The 18,828-nt window shown below is 41.5% G+C and overlaps 1 protein-coding gene across 2 annotated transcripts in view; it reads left to right on the top strand.

The window, feature by feature from the left end:
• Window positions 1–18,828, top strand: part of sno (strawberry notch) — a 468,152-nt gene that overhangs the window by 132,241 nt on the left and 317,083 nt on the right. For both annotated transcript variants that reach the window (XM_071695604.1, XM_071695603.1), the window contains 2 exons: window positions 8,895–9,037; window positions 18,582–18,644. In XM_071695604.1, the coding sequence (XP_071551705.1) occupies window positions 8,895–9,037; window positions 18,582–18,644 (206 nt within the window). The remainder of the gene's footprint in view (window positions 1–8,894; window positions 9,038–18,581; window positions 18,645–18,828) is intronic.

The following is an 18,828-nucleotide window of genomic DNA, read 5'->3' as shown; positions in this document are numbered from 1 at the left end:
GCAAGGTAATGCTAGAAAAACAGACAAGTAAGGCCACATTCGTTCACAGTCGGTCTCTAGCTGTCATATGTAATGCACCAAATACACAACTCCCTATCCACATCCAGGTCTCACACACCTTTCCATGCTTTACCCCTGATGTTTCACATGCCCTGGTTCAATCCATTGACAGCATGTCGACCCTGGTATACCACATTGATCCAGTTCACTCTCTTTCTTGCACGCCTCTCACCCTCCTGTATGTTCAGGCCCAGATCACTCAAAAAATTTTTCTCTCTGTCATTCCACCTCCAATTTGGTCTTCCAATTCTTCTGTTCCCTCCAGCTCTGACACATATCTCCTCATTGTCAACCTTTCCTCACTCATTCTCTCCATATGTCCAAACCATTTCAACACACCCTCTTCTGCTCTCTCAACCACAGTATTTTTACTACCACACATCTCTCTCACCCTTATCTCTCTTACCCTTTCATTACTTACTCGATCGAACCACTTCACACCACATATTGTCCGCAGACACATCTTTTCCAACACATCCACCCTTCTCAGTTTAACCCTATCTATAGCCCATGCCTTGCAACCATATAATATTTTTGGAACTACTATTCCTTCAAACATAGCATTTTTGCTCTCCAAGATAATGTTCTCTCTTTCCACACATTCTTCATTGCTCCCAGAACCTTTGCTCTCTCCCCCACCCTGTCACTCACTTCTACTTCCATGGTTCAATTTGCTGTTAAGTCCATTCCCAAATATTTAAAACACCTCATTATGTCCAATTTTTCTACATCCAAAATCACATCCCAGATGACTTGTTCCTTGACACTACTGAACCTAATAACCTTGCTCTTATTCACATTTAGTCTCAACTTCCTCCTTTCACATACTTACCCAAACTCAGTCACCAATTTCTCTAGTTTCTCACTCAAATCAGCCACCAGTGCAGTATCACTGGTGAACAACAACTAACTCACTTCCCAAGCCCTCTCATCCCCAACAAACTGCATAATACTTACCCGTGTCTTCAAAATTCATGCATTTACCTCCCTAACTACCCTGTCCATAAACAAATAAACAACCATGGAGACATCACACACCCCTACAGTAGACCGACCTTCACTTGAAACCAATCACTCTCCTCTCTTCCTACATGTACACATGCCTTACATCCCTTATAAAATCTTCTCATTGCTTTTTTAAGCTTATCTCCCCCACTGTATGCTCTTAAGTCCTTCCACAAAACATGTCTGTCCACTTCTCAAGATCCATGAATTCCTTATAAAAATCCATCTGTTTTTCTGAGTATTTCTGACACACACATTCTTTAAAGCAGACTTTTGCTCCACACATCCTCAACCTTTTCTGAAACCACACTCCATCTCCCCAAACTGATGCTCTGTACATGCCTTCACCCTCTCAATCAATACCCTCCCATACAATTTTCCAGGAATACTCAGCAAACATATGCCTCTGTAGTTTGAACACTCACTGGTATATCATTTGCCTTTGTGCAATGGCACTATACATTCACTCCACCAATCCTCAGGCACTTCACCATGATCCATAGATACTTTGAATATCTTTACCAACCAATCAACAATGCAGTCACCCCCTTTCGTAATGAATTCAACTGCAATACCATCCAAACCCCGCCGCCTTGCCAGATTTCATCTTCCAGAAGGCTTTCACTACCTCTTCTTTCTTCACGAAACCACTCTTCCTGACTGTCCCACTTTGCACACCACCCCAACCAAAACACCCTACATCAGCCATTCTTTCATCAAACACATTCAACAAACCTTCAAAATACTCACTCCATCTTCTCACTTCATCATTACATGTTATCACATCCCTCCTTCACCGATGTTCCCATTTGCTCTCGTATTATGCACATTATATACCTCCTTCCAAAGCATTTATTTTCTATTCTCCCTTACGTTTATTGATACCCTCTCACCCCAACTCTCATTTGTCATGTTTTTCAACTCTTGCACCTTCCTCTTGACCTCCTGCCACTTTCTTGTATATATCTCCCTTTGATTTGCACTCCTTCCTTGCATATATCATTCAAATGTCTCTCTTTTTTTCTTTCATTAACAACTTTACCTCAAACCACCACTCACTACCCTTTCTGATCTGCCCCCTTCCCATATTTCTCATGCCCCATGCATCTCTTAAGGGTACGTGCCATCACTGCTTTCCTAACCTCACCCACTCCCCTCGCATCATATGCTCCTTCCTAATGCCATTCTGCACTCAATCTCTACTGATGCATCCTCACACAAGTCTCCTTTCCAAGCTCCCTTACTCTCACCACTCTGTTCTCCCCGACTTTCTCTCTTCTTTTTTGAAAACCTCTACAAATCTTCACCTTTGCCCCCACAAGATAGTGATCAGACATCCCACCAGCTGCTCTTTTCAGCTCATTAACATCCAAAAGTCTCTCTTTTTTTACATGCATATCAATTCACTTGTAATCTAATAATGCCTTATGACCATCTCTCCTTCTCACATATGTATACTTTTGTATATCTGTCTTTTTAAACCAGGTATTCCCAATCACCAGTCTTTTTCAGCACACAAATCCTCAAGCTCTTCATTTCCATTCAGAACACTGAATACCCCATGTACACTAATTATACCCTCAACTGTCACATTACTCAGCTTTGCATTTAAATCTTCCATTATTAATACCTGGTCTCTTGCACTAAAACTGCTGACATACTCACTCAGCTGCTCCCAAAACACTTGTCTCTCATGATCTTTCTTCTCATGACCAGGTGCATTAGGACCAATAATTACCCATTTCTCTCCATTCACTTTCAGTTTTTTACACATCTTGAATTTCCTTCCTTATACTCTGCCACACACTCTCACAACTCCAGCTTTAGTAGTGCCTACTCCTTCCTCAGCTCTTGTTCCTCTTACCAGCCCCAGACTTTACTTGCAAGACTTTTCCACACCATTTTTACCCTTTACCCTAGAGCTTCATTTCACTCTGAGCCAGAACAACTTGGTTTCTTTCCTCAAATATACTACCTATCTCTCCTTTCTTCTCATCTTGGTTACATTCACAAACGTTCAGACACCCCAATTTGAGCCTTCAAAAAGATGAGTGCTCCCTGCTTGACTACTTCTGTTTCCTCTTTTAGAAATTGAAATACAAGAAGGGGAGGGTTTCCAGCACCCTGCTCCTGACCCCTTTAGTTGCCTTATGCGACACGTGTGGAATACTTAGGAAGTATTTTTTCCCCTATCCTTAGGGATAACAGGGATAATATTATTATTATCATATATTATACATAGCATACTTTGTTGCTGTCTCCCATGTTAGCGAGGTAGCGCAAGAAAACAGACAAAAGAATGGCCCAACCCACCCACATACACATATATATACATACATGTCCACACACGCACATATATACATACCTATACATCGCACCGTATATGTATACATATACACACGCAGACGTATATACACATATACTTAATTCATACTGTCTGCCCTTATTTATTCCCGTCGCCACCCCACCACACATGAAAAGAAAACCCCCTCCCCGTGCATGTGCACGAGGTAGTGCTAGAAAAAGACAACAAAGGCCACATTCGTCCACATTGTATCTCTATCTGTTATGTATAATGCACCAAAACCACAGCTCCCTTTCCATATCCAGGCCCTACAAAACTTTCCATGGTTTACCCCAGACGCTTCACATGCCCTGGTTCAATCCATTGACAGCACGTCGACCCCGGTATACCACATAGTTCCAATTCACTCTGTTCCTTGCACGCCTTTCACCCTCCTGCATGTTCAGGCCCCAATCACTCAAAATCTTTTTCACTCCATCTTTCCACCTCCAATTTGGTCTCCCACTTCTCCTCGTTCCCTCCACCTCTGACACATATATCCTCTTATTCAATCTTTCCTCACTCATTCTCTCCATGTGAGCAAACCATTTCAAAACACCCTTTTCTGCTCTCTCAACCACACTCTTTTTATTACCACACATCTCTCTTACCCTTTCATTACTTACTCGATCAAACCACCTCACACCACATGTTGCCCTCAAACATCTCATTTCCATCACATCCACCCTCCTCCGCACAACTCTATCTATAGCCCATGCCTCGCAACCATATAACATTGTTGGAACCACTATTCCTTCAAACATACCCATTTTTGCTTTCCAAGATAATGTTCTCGACTTCTACACATTTTTCAATGCTCCCAGAACTTTCGCCCCCTCCCTCACCCTATGATTCACTTCTGCTTCCATGGTTCCATCCGCTGCCAAATCCACTCCCAGGTATCTAAAACACTTCACTTCCTCCAGTTTTTCTCCATTCAAACTTACCTCCCAATTGACTTGTTCCTCAACCCTACTGTACCTAATAACCTTGCTCTTATTCACATTTACTCTCAGCTTTCTTCTTTCACACACTTTACCAAACTCAGTCACCAGCTTCTGCAGTTTCTCACCCGAATCAACCACCAGCGCTGTATCATCAGCGAACAACAACTGACTCACTTCCCAAGCTCTCTCATCCACAACAGACTGCATACTTGCCCTCTTTCCAAAACTCTTGCATTCACCTCTCTAACAACTCCATCCATAAACAAATTAAATAACGATGGAGACATCACACACCCCTGCCGCAAACCAATATTCTTTGAGAACCAATCACTTTCCTCTCTTCGTACATGTACACATGTCTTACATCCTCGATAAAAAGTTTTCACTGCTTCTAACAACTTACCTCCCACACCATATATTCTTAATGCCTTCCACAGAGCATTTCTATCAACTCTATCATGTGCCTTCTCCAGATCCATAAATGCTACGTACAAATCCATTTGCTTTTCTAGGTATTTCTCGCTTACATTCTTCAAAGCAAACACCTGATCAACACATCCTCTATCACTTCTGAAGCCACACTGCTCTTCCCCAATCTGATGCTCTGTACATGCCTTCACCCTCTCAGTCAATACCCTCCCATATAATTTCCCAGGAATACTCAACAAACTTATACCTCTGTAATTTGAGCACTCACCTTTATCCCCTTTACCTTTGTGCAGTGGCACTATGCAAGCATTCCTCCAATCCTCAGGCACCTCACCATGAGTCATACATACATTATATAACCTTACCAACCAGTCAACAATACAGTCACCCCTTTTGTAATAAATTCCACTTTAATACCATCCAAACCCGATGCCTTGCTGGCTTTCATCTTCCGCAAAGCTTTTACTACCTCTTCTCTGTTTACTAAATCATTCTCCCTAACTCTCTCACTTTGCACACCACATCGACCAAAACACCCTATATCTGCCACTCTATCATCAAACACATTTAACAAACCTTCAAAATACTCACTCCATTTCCTTCTCACGTCACCACTACTTGTTATCACCTCCTCATTTGCCCCCTTCACTGATGTTCCCATTTGTTCCCTTGTCTTATGCACTTTATTTACCTCCTTCCAAAACATCTTTTTATTCTCCCTAAAATTTAATGATACTCTCTCACCCCAACTCTCATTTGCCATCTTTTTCGCCTCTTGCACCTTTCTCTTGACCTCCTGCCTCTTTCTTTAATACATCTCCCAATCATTTGCATTATTTCCCTGCAAAAGTCGTCCAAATGCCTCTCTCTTCTCTTTCACTAATAATCGTACTTCTTCATCCCACCACTCACTACCCTTTCTAATCTGCCCACCTCCCACGCTTCTCATGCCACAAGCATCTTTTGCACAAGCCATCACTGCTTCCCTAAATACATCCCATTCCTCCTGCACTCCCCTTACGTCCTTTGTTCTCACCTTTTTCCATTCTGTACTCATTTTCTCCTGGAACTTCTTCACACAAGTCTCTTTCCCAAGCTCACTAACTCTCATGACTCTCTTCACCCCAACATTCTCTCTTCTTTACTGAAAACCTCTAGAAATCTTCACCTTTGCCTCCACAAGATAATGATTAGACATCCCTCCAGCTGCACCTCTCAGCACATTAACATCCAAAAGTCTCTCTTTTGCACGCCTATCAATTAACATGTAATCCAATAATGCTCTCTGGCCATCTCTCCTACTTACATATGTATAGTTATGGATATCTCTCTTTTTAAACCAGGTATTCCCAATCACCAGTCCTTTTTCAGCACATAAATCTACAAGCTCTTCACCATTTACATTTACACTTATTATTATTATTATTATTATTATTATTATTTTTTATTTTTATTATTATACTTTGTCGCTGTCTCCCGCGTTTGCGAGGTAGCGCAAGGAAACAGACGAAAGAAATGGCCCAACCCCCCCCCCCCCCCCATACACATGTATATACATACGTCCACACACGCAAATATACATACCTACACAGCTTTCCATGGTTTACCCCAGACGCTTCACATGCCTTGATTCAATCCACTGACAGCACGTCAACCCCTGTATACCACATCGCTCCAATTCACTCTATTCCTTGCCCTCCTTTCACCCTCCTGCATGTTCAGGCCCCGATCACACAAAATCCTTTTCACTCCATCTTTCCACCTCCAATTTGGTCTCCCTCTTCTCCTCGTTCCCTCCACCTCCGACACATATATCCTCTTGGTCAATCTTTCCTCACTCATTCTCTCCATGTGCCCAAACCATTTCAAAACACCCTCTTCTGCTCTCTCAACCACGCTCTTTTTATTTCCACACATCTCTCTTACCCTTACGTTACTTACTCGATCAAACCACCTCACACCACACATTGTCCTCAAACATCTCATTTCCAGCACATCCATCCTCCTGCGCACAACTCTATCCATAGCCCACGCCTCGCAACCATACAACATTGTTGGAACCACTATTCCTTCAAACATACCCATTTTTGCTTTCCGAGATAATGTTCTCGACTTCCACACATTTTTCAAGGCTCCCAAAATTTTCGCCCCCTCCCCCACCCTATGATCCACTTCCGCTTCCATGGTTCCATCCGCTGACAGATCCACTCCCAGATATCTAAAACACTTCACTTCCTCCAGTTTTTCTCCATTAAAACTCACCTCCCAATTGACTTGACCCTCAACCCTACTGTACCTAATAACCTTGCTCTTATTCACATTTACTCTTAACTTTCTTCTTCCACACACTTTACCAAACTCCGTCACCAGCTTCTGCAGTTTCTCACATGAATCCGCCACCAGCGCTGTATCATCAGCGAACAACAACTGACTCACTTCCCAAGCTCTCTCATCCCCAACAGACCTCATACTTGCCCCTCTTTCCAAGACTCTTGCATTTACCTCCCTAACAACCCCATCCATAAACAAATTAAACAACCTTGGAGACATCACACACCCCTGCCGCAAACCTACATTCACTGAGAACCAATCACTTTCCTCTCTTCCTACACGTACACATGCCTTACATCCTCGATAAAAACTTTTCACTGCTTCTAACAACTTGCCTCCCACACCATATATTCTTAATACCTTCCACAGAGCATCTCTATCAACTCTATCATATGCCTTCTCCAGATCCATAAATGCTACATACAAATCCATTTGCTTTTCTAAGTATTATTATTATTATTATTATTAATAATGTGTGGTGTGAGGTGGTTTGATCGAGTGAGTAACATAAGGGTAAGAGAGATGTGTGGAAATGAAAAGAGCGTGGTTGAGAGAGCAGAAGAGGGTGTTTTGAAGTGGTTTGGGCACATGGAGAGAATGAGTGAGGAAAGATTGACCAAGAGGATATATGTGTCGGAGGTGGAGGGAACGAGGAGAAGAGGGAGACCAAATTGGAGGTGGAAAGATGGAGTGAAAAAGATTTTGTGTGATCGGGGCCTGAACATGCAGGAGGGTGAAAGGAGGGCAAGGAATAGAGTGAATTGGAGCGATGTGGTATACCGGGGTTGACGTGCTGTCAGTGGATTGAATCAAGGCATGTGAAGCGTCTGGGGTAAATCACGGAAAGCTGTGTAGGTATGTATATTTGCGTGTGTGGACGTATGTATATACATGTGTATGGGGGGGGGGTTGGGCCATTTCTTTCGTCTGTTTCCTTGCGCTACCTCGCAAACGCGGGAGACAGCGACAAAGTATAATAAATATAAATATAAATTATTGTTATTGTTATTATTATTATTTTATCCCTGGGGATAGGGGAGAAAGAATACTTCCCACGTATTCCCTGCATGTTGTAGAAGGCGACTAAAAGGGGAGGGAGCAGGGGGCTGGAAGTCCTACCCTCTTTTTTTTTTTTTTTTTTTTCCCAAAAGAAGGAACAGAGAAGGGGGCCAGGTGAGGATATTCCCTCAGAGGCCCAGTCCTCTGTTCTTAATGCTACCTTGCTAATGCGGGAAATGGCGAATAGTTTGAAAGAAAGAAATTATTATTGTTATTATTTGTTCATTGTTCATACTACTTGCCATTTCCCGCGTCAGCGAGGTAGTGTTAAGAAGAGAGGACTGAGCCTTTGAGGGAATATCCTCACTTGGCCCACTTCTCTGTTCCTTCTTTTGGAAAATTAAGAAAGAGAGGCAAGGATTTCCAGCCCCCCCGCTCCCTTCCCTTTTAGTCGCCTTCTACGACACGCAGGGAATGCGTGGGAAATATTCTTTCTCCCCTATTCCCAGGGATATATTATTATTATTATTATTATTATTATTATTATATTTATTATTGTTGTTGTTGTTGTAATTAGCCATCTTTTAGAGACTGAAATACATGATAGCTAAAGAATGGATGTGTGAGGATGTGGCTTTTCTTCGTTTGTTCCTGGCGCTACTTTGCTTGCGTTGGAAATGGAGGTCAAGTATGAAAAAAGTATTATTACATAATATTTCATATTTTTGACATTTGTTTCCTCATTTTGATTTAATGTTTTTTGTATCTCCCATAAATAGCAAGTATGGGAATGATGGGCAGCCTTGGTATGATGGGTGGGAATCCTCTGGCAGCTCAGGGTATGATGCAGTCACTCATGGCCATGAGATCCACTGGCTTAGATATGAGTAACCCAGTCCTTGCACAGCTGATGATGCAACAGGTGAGAACTCAGATACTGTAGGTTTGCATATATTTTAATGAAGGTAAGTTTCTACTTGGAAAGCAGAGCTGTGTGCCCTTGCTCCTGAAAATTCAAGGGGGTGCATTGTTTTATGAGACTTTGAGATTTTGTTGATTACTTTGTATAGAAGTCATCGCAAATTTTCCTTGTTTCTTGCCATGGGGCAGAGCCATCAGGGATTAGAGAGAACGCTTGCTTACAGGGGAGTTAAACCAGTGTTTTATTGCCCATAATAAAGTTTGCTCACGAAGATATAAGTAAGTTCAGGTAATGCAACCATGCAGTAACCCAACTAGGCTTGTGACATCATTGGTATGATGGTGATTTGCTGCTTCTTTGCCTAATCATTCACTTGCTCACACTTTTGTAGTGTAGACTTGTTGATTGTGTCAGTTTGTGGTATCTTCGTGTCTCTCTCTTTTGCTTTTGGCCTTCAGAGATATCATATAAGTATACATTAACACCATTTTTTTTTTTCAAGCTCCAGGGCACATAAATTTATAGTGCTTCTGGATAGCCAGGCTAGTTACATGATTGTGAGATAGTCATACTGGTTCAGCTATCTGTTCTATGATTTAGATTTGAAGTGTTAATTGTGTGTTTTTGTAAAATTTTTAGCCTCTTCCCTCACCCTTTTTTTTCCAAAGTATGTTCTAAAGAGCAATGATTTTTTAATGCAGTTTTGAAATGTATACCAAGAGAAAAAGCAAAACAATTTTTTGTTTCAGTTGTTGATCTTTTTGAAATATAACACTGAAATATACAGTACTAGGGTTGACATTTTGCTCCTGGCACCACCTCACTGATGTGGGAAACAATGATCAAGTATGAAAGAAAAGAAAAAGAAATATGCCATTCCTGCAATTCTAAGTTATATCAAAGAATAGAAAGATAATTGTGAAAATATAGAAAATATATCTTTATGGGCTTTAGAGTGTAGAGGACATAAGAAATAAAGAAAAATGATAGCTTTTCATGGAAATGCTCAAATCCTATTTTTCGTTACTTTTGATAGGGTACCATTTATTACTTTATCATGTGATGCAGTTGTCAATTTTGCTCTACATAACTATTTGTCCTTTCAGTTATAATGTCAGTAATTTCATTACTGTACCAAGGAAACTAAGTAAGTTCATTACTGTACCAAGGAAACTGTTGAAATATAACTACATTAAGATGTAAAAACTTTTCACTGCTTCTAGCAACTTACCTCCCACACCATATACTCTTAAAACCTTCCACAAAGCATTTCTATCCACCCTATCATATGCCTTCTCTGGATCCATAAATGCAACAAACAAATCCATCTGTTTTTCTAAGTATTTTTCACATGCATTCTTCAAAAAAAGAAAGAGGTGACTGATTTGTTGACCGGATGGTAAGGATATTCAGTGTTTGTATGGATAATGGTGAAGTGGCTGAGGATTGGTGGAATGCATGTATAGTACCATTGTGCAAATGCAAAGGGGATAATGGTGTGAGTTCAAACTACAGAGGCATAAGTCTGTTGAGTATTCATGGGATATTATATAGGAGGGTATTGATTGAGAGGAAGAAGGCATGTACAGAGCATTAGACTGGGTGAGAACAGTATGGTTTCAGAAGTGGTGGAGAATGTGTGGATCAGGTGTTTGCCTTGAATAATGTGTCTGAGAAATACTTAGAAAACCAGATGGATTTGAATGTAGCATTTATAGATCTGGAGGAGGCTTTGTGGAAGGTCTTAAGAGTATATAGTATGGGAGGTAAGTTGCTAGAAGCAGTAAAAAGTTTTTACCAAGGATGCAAGGGATGTATATGAGTAGGAAGAGTGTAGTGATTGGTTCTCAGTGAATATCGGTTTGTGACAGGGGTATGTGGTGTCCCCATAGTTGTATAATTTGTTTATGGAAGGGGTGGTTAGGGAGGTAAATGCAAGAGTTTTGGAGAAAGGAGCAAGTATGCAGCCAGTTGGGGATGAGAGGGCCTTGTAAGTGAGTCAGTTTTTCGCAAATGATACAGCTCTCGTGGCTGATTTGAGTGAGTAAATGCAGAAGTTGGTGACTGAGTTTGGATAAGTGTGTGAAAGGAGAAAGTTAAGAGTAAATATGAATAAGAGGAAGGTTATTAAGTTCCATAGAGTTGAGGGACAAGTTGGTTGGGATTCAATTTTGAATGGAGAAAAATTAATGGAAGTGAAGTGTTTTAGTATCTGGGAGTAGACTTAGCAGCAGATGGAACCATGGAAGCGGAAGTGAGTCACAGGGTGAGGGAGGGGGCAAAGGTTTTGGGAGTGATGAAGAATGTTTGGAAGGAGAGAACATTATCCCAGAGAGCAAAAGTGGGTATGTTTGAAGGAATAGTAATTCCACCAATGTTATATGGTTTTCAGGCATGGGCTATAGATAGGGTTGTATGGAGCAGGGTGGATATGTTGGAAATTAAATGTTTGATTACAATATGTGGTGCAAGGTGGTTTGGTCAAGGAAGTAGTGAAAGGGTAAGGGAAGAGAGATGTGTGGAAATAGTGTGGCTGAGAGAGCAGAAGAGGGTGTATTGAAATGGTCTGGACATATGGAGAGAATGAGTTAGGAAAGATTGACAAAGAGGATATGTATATCAGAGGTGGAGGAAAGAAGGAGAAGCAGGAGACCGAATTGGAGGTGGGAGGATGGAGTGAAAAAGATTTTGAGTGATCTGGGCTTGAACATACAGGAGGATGAGAGGCATGCAAGGAATAGTTTGAATTGGAATGATGTGGTATACCAAGGTCAGCATGCTGTCAGTGGACTGAACCAGGGCATGTGAAACATCCGGGGTAAACCATGGAAAGGTCTGTAGGGCCTGGATGTGGATAGGGAGCTGTGGTTTTGGTGCATTACTGAGTGTGAATGATGTGGCCTTTTTTGTCTGTTTTCCTGGCTCTACCTTGCTGAAGCAGGAGGTAGTGATGCTGTTTCCTGTGTGGTGTTGGGAATGAATGAAAGCTAGCAAGTATGAATATGTTTGTACCAGCAACCTCAAGAAAGAGTTCCTTTAAGTTATCATTCACTTTGCAGACATTTGCTCTTCCTGAATTTGAGGAATCAGACACATAGTCTTTTGGCATGAATAGAATAACCTGTTAGTTCCATTTATGGTCTCCTGATCAATCACTGCCACACTTTCCACTAGCATGTCATTTTCGTTTTGTTAGTGGTGTTTGAGGATCATTTGTATCCTCACTGTCTCCTCTAGAGTTCCTGTGTCTATTGCCTGTACTAAACAGTCATTCATCTTCAATTTTTGATATGCCAAGTTCATATGAGTCATATCCAGCAAGAATATCAGCATGATTTTTGGCAGCAGCCTTCTTTTGACATACTGTCCTCTCTGCCATGATCAAGTACATTGACTCATGCAGTTTGAAGAAATGCCCTTATCTTATGGCAACATTGGGAATGTTGCTGATTTTGTCTTCTATCATCAAAATTTGCCCGAAGAATGCCTGTCCAGGAGTTTTGAATACAGAAACCGTATGTATACTAGCTGCAGTGTGAATGGGTTACGTGTAGTAATGTTGTTTGTGTGTCTATGTGCAGAGAGTGCAGGTCATTTGATTAGTAAGTGCTGGGTGTCTTTTTTATGGTAGTTGCATTGTGGGCATGAAGGGTCTTGGGTTATGTTGAATCATTGTTTTTAGTGTTGTAGGGATGTCAATATCCAAAGCGCATGTGGGAGAGTGTGACTCATATTTATCTAGAGAATGTGGTTTCTGATGAGTGTGTGTGATTGGTTAGAGTTTAAGACTGAGCTGGGTGTGTGGATGTTTAGTGCTGGTCAGGTTATTTCATTGTGGATATGCTTTGTTAATGTTATATTTGTTGGGGATGGGGGTTAGTACAGGTTACTGAAGTATGAGGCAGTGATAAGCTTTTTATTTGTACAGTAAACCTTTGATTTAACAGACTAATAGGGGAAGGGGTATCTCAGTGCCAAAAGTTTGTTAAATTGAATGTAGCTTATTTCTGTGCCATGTTTAAGTTCAAACACTTTATTTTAACTCCTCCATCAATGTAGGTTTATTGTGTGGTATGATTGTTGAGCAGCAAGCACCCGGCAGCTTGGGAATGCTTGATGGGCAGTTTAAGACAAGAGTCAGACTGAGATAGAGGTGATGCCACCCCTCTCCTTTGAAAGGATACTTTTTATAAGGAAGTGAGGACAGACTACCTGCTTTCATTGGACCTCTTACATGGCACAGTAAGTAGGATTTGAACCTTTGCGAGAAAATCCCAAGTTATTGCAAGGCTGCTCACCTTCAGGAGATGGGTTTGCACCCAAGGAAATCATCTCAGATGGGAGAACCAGTCTAGACAGCAAGGAGATGGATGCTTTCTACAAAAAAAAAAAGGGGAATCATGGCCCATATCTCCTCAGCCTTCTTCCCCCAGTCCAGTGGATGTTCCAAAGCAGCGTAAAAGCAGCTAAATGGGTGTTAAGTGGCAACATAGGTGTTGGAGGTATCCTGCACTACAGCAAAGTGACTCAGGCTATGCTCCAGTATCTCAGCACCCCACTAAGAGAGAGGGATAAGTCACCCACACAGCTAGCAGCAGGAAGACTGTTATGAGACGGTGTGCTAGCACTCTGGTAATTTTATATGATAAATCAGTGATGGAGAACTACTCAGTAAAACAGGGACTGGGCCATAGCAGAGAGCAAGGAAGGCTTTTCTGTAGGGCAGCCCAGCAGGTGACACCACTACACTGCCCAAGATGTCTGTGCAGATCATCGCTTCGAAGGTGTTGGACAGATTGGGCATAGTGGAGGTGGAGCCGCATAGACAGTGCTCAGTGAAGCTGGACAGCAGTGGCCACCTGTCTTTGCGAAACTCACGTCACCTATGCATCCAGGTTTTGCGTATCCCCATGACATCAACCAGCAGCAGCTTTACCCCCAATTGCAATGACACCCAGCCTCAAACTGCAGCACCCTCACCGTGTGACCCCCCTTCAAACACATTCAAAATTATGCTTGTGGGGGCTCCTGTGAAGAGTGAACACACTGATTTGTTGTGTCATTTTTATTCTGCTCATTTGTAAAGGAAGTAAGTGAGTGTATTGTTGCTGAATAGTGATTTATGTACATATTCCTTGGGGAGGGGGCAAAGGTTTTGGGAGCGATGAACAATGTTTGGAAGGAGAGAATGTTATCTCGGAGAGCAAAAAATGGGTATGTTTGAAGGAATAGTAGTTCCAACGATGTTATACGGTTGCGAGGCATGGGCTATAGATAGGGTATGGAGGAGGGTGGATGTGTTGGAAATGAATTGTTTGAGGACAATATGTGGTGTGAGGTGGTTTGATCAAGTAAGTAATGAAAGGGTAAGAGAGATGTATGGAAGTAAAAAGAGTGTGGTTGAGAGAGCAGAAGAAGGTGTGTTGAAATGGTTTGGACATATGGAGAGAATGAGTGGGGAAAGATTGGCAGAGGATATATGTGTCAGAGGTGGAGGGAACAAGGAGAAACGGGAGACCGAATTGGAGATGGAAGGATGGAGTGAAAAAGATTTTGAGTGATTGGGGCCTGAACATACAGGAGGGTGAAAAGCATGCAAGGAATAGAGTGAATTGGAATGATGAGGTATACCGGGGTGGACGTGCTGTCAGTGGACTGAGGCAGGGCACGTGAAGAGTCTGGGGTAAACCATGGAAAGGTGTGTGGGATGTGGATGTGGATAGGGAGCTGTGGTTTTGGTGCATTACACATGACAGCTAGAGACTGGGTGTGAATGAATGTGGTCTTTTTGTCTGTTTTCCTAGCACTACCTCGCTGAAGTAGGGGGTAGTGATGCTGTTTCCTATGGAGTGGGGTAGTGACAGGAATGGAAGAGGGCAAGTAAATATGAATATGTGCATGTTTATGTGTGTATATATCTGTGTATGTGTATGTATATGTTGATATGTATATATGAGTATGTGAGCATTTATGTATATATTTGTATATGTGAGTGGATAGTCCATTCTTAATCTGTTTCCTGGCACCACTCTGCTGATGCGGGAAACAGCTAATATGTATAATGAATAAACATGAATAAATAGTTATTTTTTTGTTTCTGTTGTAACAAAATGTCACATTAGGTACCAAAATCTTGTGAGGGGGTGTAGGATTTAGTGTGTAGTGCGATGGTTAGGTGGCAGGCAACCTGCAGCATGGGAGCACTCACCGGGCAGTTGGAGGCAGGAGTCAAACTGAGATAGAGGTGATGCCACCCCTCTCCTGTGAAAGGATACTTCTGTATGATAAAGTGAGGATAGACTACCTACTTTCATTGCACCTCTTACAATCACCTGATGTCATTTTGAATTGGAAGGATTGCAAGTTATTTGATAGATAAAGTCACAATTCTGAAATAACAGAAGAAACACTCTGTATACAACCTGAGTGCATGATAGCTTGAGGCAGACTGTGACCAAAACAAAACAAGTCTACCCCACACCACCAAAAACAAGTGTAGTATGAAATGCGTATGGTGCTGCATTTGATATTTCTCTTTTATTTCTTATTTTTTGAATTATTATTGATTTATGTAGTGCTTTATTATTTATCCGTTAAATCTGAAATCCGTAATATTGGGGTCCGTTAGATCAAGGGTTTACTGTACTTAGGGTTGGTGGTTAGTTTTGGAGTGGGTTGGATGGGAGGGGTTTGGTGCTGAGCATGTTGAGATGGCACTGTATTGGGGGTATCTATATTTTGTGTAGGTGTTGAATGTGTTTGCTAGACAGCCAGTGATTGTTCTGAGTGAAATGTTTTGTATGGTTTCAAACTTGGTTATATTCTTTTGAGAGGATGGAAGACCAGGCATATGAAGCGTAGTTCAATGCAATGTAGAGTGGATGAATTGTTTGCACAGGATGTTGAGACTCATTCTTATTCAGATCTGGAGCCAGTTAGTGTTTTCATTGCACTTAGTTTGTGTGTTGCTTTTGAGTTGCATGTTATTGGTGTGAGGAGAGAATGTTGCGTGTCTTATATGATGCTTAGAATGGGTGTCCTTTTGTTCTGTAGGAGGATGTGAGCTGGATTTTGTGTCTTCTTAGGGGTTAAAAGAGTGATTGAAGAATTTTCTGGAGATGCAGATATTCTGTTCTTGGTGAGCTAATGTTCCATTGGTTTAATGTAGTGCTGCATGTTTGATAATGCTACATTGGTGTCAGGGTGCCATCAAAGCAGTCAGTAAACCAGAGAGAGATCTATAGGGCCTGGTTGTGGATATGAGGCTGTGGATGGTAAGCTCTGGTTTTCAATATACTTGACAGCAAGAGGGGGATTTATGTAAGTGAAGTCTTTTTGTGTGTTTTTTGATGCTTTCCTTGGATAGGAAAAGCAGTTAGGCATGAAAAACGAATTTACCTCAGCATTCACTTTAACAATTTTCCATTATATTTCAAATCATATTTCAAATTATCTTTCAAAACTGTTCCTTCTGTCAGATATGTTTGTTATTGTTAGGCCTTCCAATAGAAAAAACATACATATACATCTTTCTTTCTTTCTTTCATACTATTCGCCATTTCCCGCATTAGCGAGGTAGCGTTGAGAACAGAGGACTGGGCCCTTGAGGGAATATCCTCACCTGGGCCCCTTCTCTGTTCCCTCTTTTGGAAGATTAAAAAAAAAAGTGAGAGGGGAGGATTTCCAGCCCCCCGCTCCCTCCCCTTTTAGTCGCCTTCTACGACACACAGGGAATACGTGGGAAGTATTCTTTCTCCCCTATCCCCAGGGATAATACATATACATAGAAAAGGAATTTTTCAGAAAAGTTAGTAAGAAATGTTACCTCTGGAATTTAGTGGGACATGTGTACGTGTAGGAAGAGAGGAAAGTGATTGGTTCTCAGTGAATGTAGGTTTGTGGCAAGGGTGTTTGATGTCTCCATGGTTGTTTAATTTGTTTATGGATGGGGTTGTTAGGGAGGTGAATGCAAGGGTTTTGGAAAGAGGGGCAAGTATCCAGTCTGTTGTGGATGAGAGAGCTTGGGAAGTGAGTCAGTTGTTGTTTGCTGATGATACAGCACTGGTGGCTGATTCATGTGAGAAACTGCAGAAGCTGGTGACTGAGTTTGGTAAAGTGTGTGAAAGAAGAAGGTTTAGAGTAAATGTGAATAAGAGTAAGGTTATTAGGTACAGTAGGGTTGAGGGTCAAGTCAGTTGGGAGGTAAGTTTGAATGGAGAAAAACTGGAGGAAGTGAAGTGTTTTAGATATCTGGGAGTGGATTTGGCAGTGGATGGAACCATGGAAGTGAAAGTGAATCATAGAGTGGGGGAGGGGTCAAAAATTCTGGGAGCGTTGAAGAATGTGTGGAAGTCGAGAACATTATCTCGGAAAGCAAAAATGGGCATGTTTGAAGAATAGTGGTTCCAGCAATGTTGTATGGTTTTGAGGCATGGGCTACGGATAGAGTTGTGTGGAAGAGGGTGGATGTGCTGGAAATGAGATGTTTGAGGACAATATGTGGTATGAGGTTTGATCGAGTAAGTAATAATAGGGTAAGAGAGATGTGTGGTAATAAAAAGAGTGTGGTTGAGAGAGCAGAAGAGGGTGTTTTGAAATGGTTTGGTCACATGGAAAGAATGAGTGAGGAAAGATTGACCAAGAGGATATATGTTTCAGAGGTGGAGGGAATGAGGAGAAGTAGGAGACCAAATTGGAGGTGGAAAGATGGAGTGAAAAAGATTTTGAGTGATCGGGGCCTGAACATGCAGGAAGGTGAAAGGCGTGCAAGGAATAGAGGGAATTGGGATGATATGGTATACCGGGGTTGACATGCTGTCAATGGATTGAACCAGGGTATGTGAAGCATCTAGGGTAAACCATGGAAAGTTGTGTGGGGCCTGGATGTGGAAAAGGAGCTGTGGTTTCGGTGCATTGTTACATGACAGCTAGAGACTGAGTGTGAATGAATGGGGCCTTTGTTGTCTTCCTAGTGCTACCTCACGCATATGAGGTGGGAGGGGGTTGTTATTTCATGTGTGGCAGGGTGGCGATGGGAATGAATAAAGGCAAACAGAATGAATTATGTACATGTGTATATATGTATATGTCTGTATGTATACGTTGAGGTGTATAGGTATGTATATTTGCGTGTGTGGACGTGTATGTGGGTGGATTGGACCATTCTTTCATCTGTTTCCTTGTGCCATCTCGCTAACGCGGGAGACAGCGACAAAGCAAAATAAATAGAAATATAATGAAATGTTTCAGTATAATGTCTTATATGGTGTTTAAGCCATAAGAAAATTTTTTTTTTTTTACATGCTGGGGGAGTGTGCTCATTTCTTTGCAAAGTATAAGGATGGGAAACTATGACATACGTACTTTCTACCGCAGAGAAAGTCTACCTAATGCCCTTTGTTAAGCCAAAGGAACTTCTTTTGGATTATTTTGGGGAAAATTGTGCACAATTCCAAAATAGTCTCTTTGTATCCTATGAAAGGGAAAGTTTTGACAAGTTATTTTTATAGAAAAAGATAATTTACTATAATTTTGTCTTTTGCAGGCTATGAGTATGTCACAAACAGGAGCCCCTCAAGTACAAAAGCTTATGGGAATGTATCCAGGGGTGAGTACTAAGTTCAAGCTATTACTTTATTTCCTTTCTTTGGTTTGTGGAAAATTGCCTGTGCTTTATCCCCAAAGTATTTGTTATCCTTATTTTTTTTACTTTTTTAAACTCATTTATTCTTCAGTATACTGTCATCTCCCAAAGTTTCATGAAGGTTTTTAGATGTACCATGAAAAGTCAG

The sequence above is a fragment of the Panulirus ornatus genome, chromosome 58, assembly GCF_036320965.1.
Source record: "Panulirus ornatus isolate Po-2019 chromosome 58, ASM3632096v1, whole genome shotgun sequence".
NCBI classification, from domain to species: Eukaryota; Metazoa; Arthropoda; class Malacostraca; order Decapoda; family Palinuridae; genus Panulirus; species Panulirus ornatus.
The sequence above is the reverse complement of the archived record's forward strand: the minus strand, read 5'-3'. Positions and strand labels throughout refer to the sequence as shown.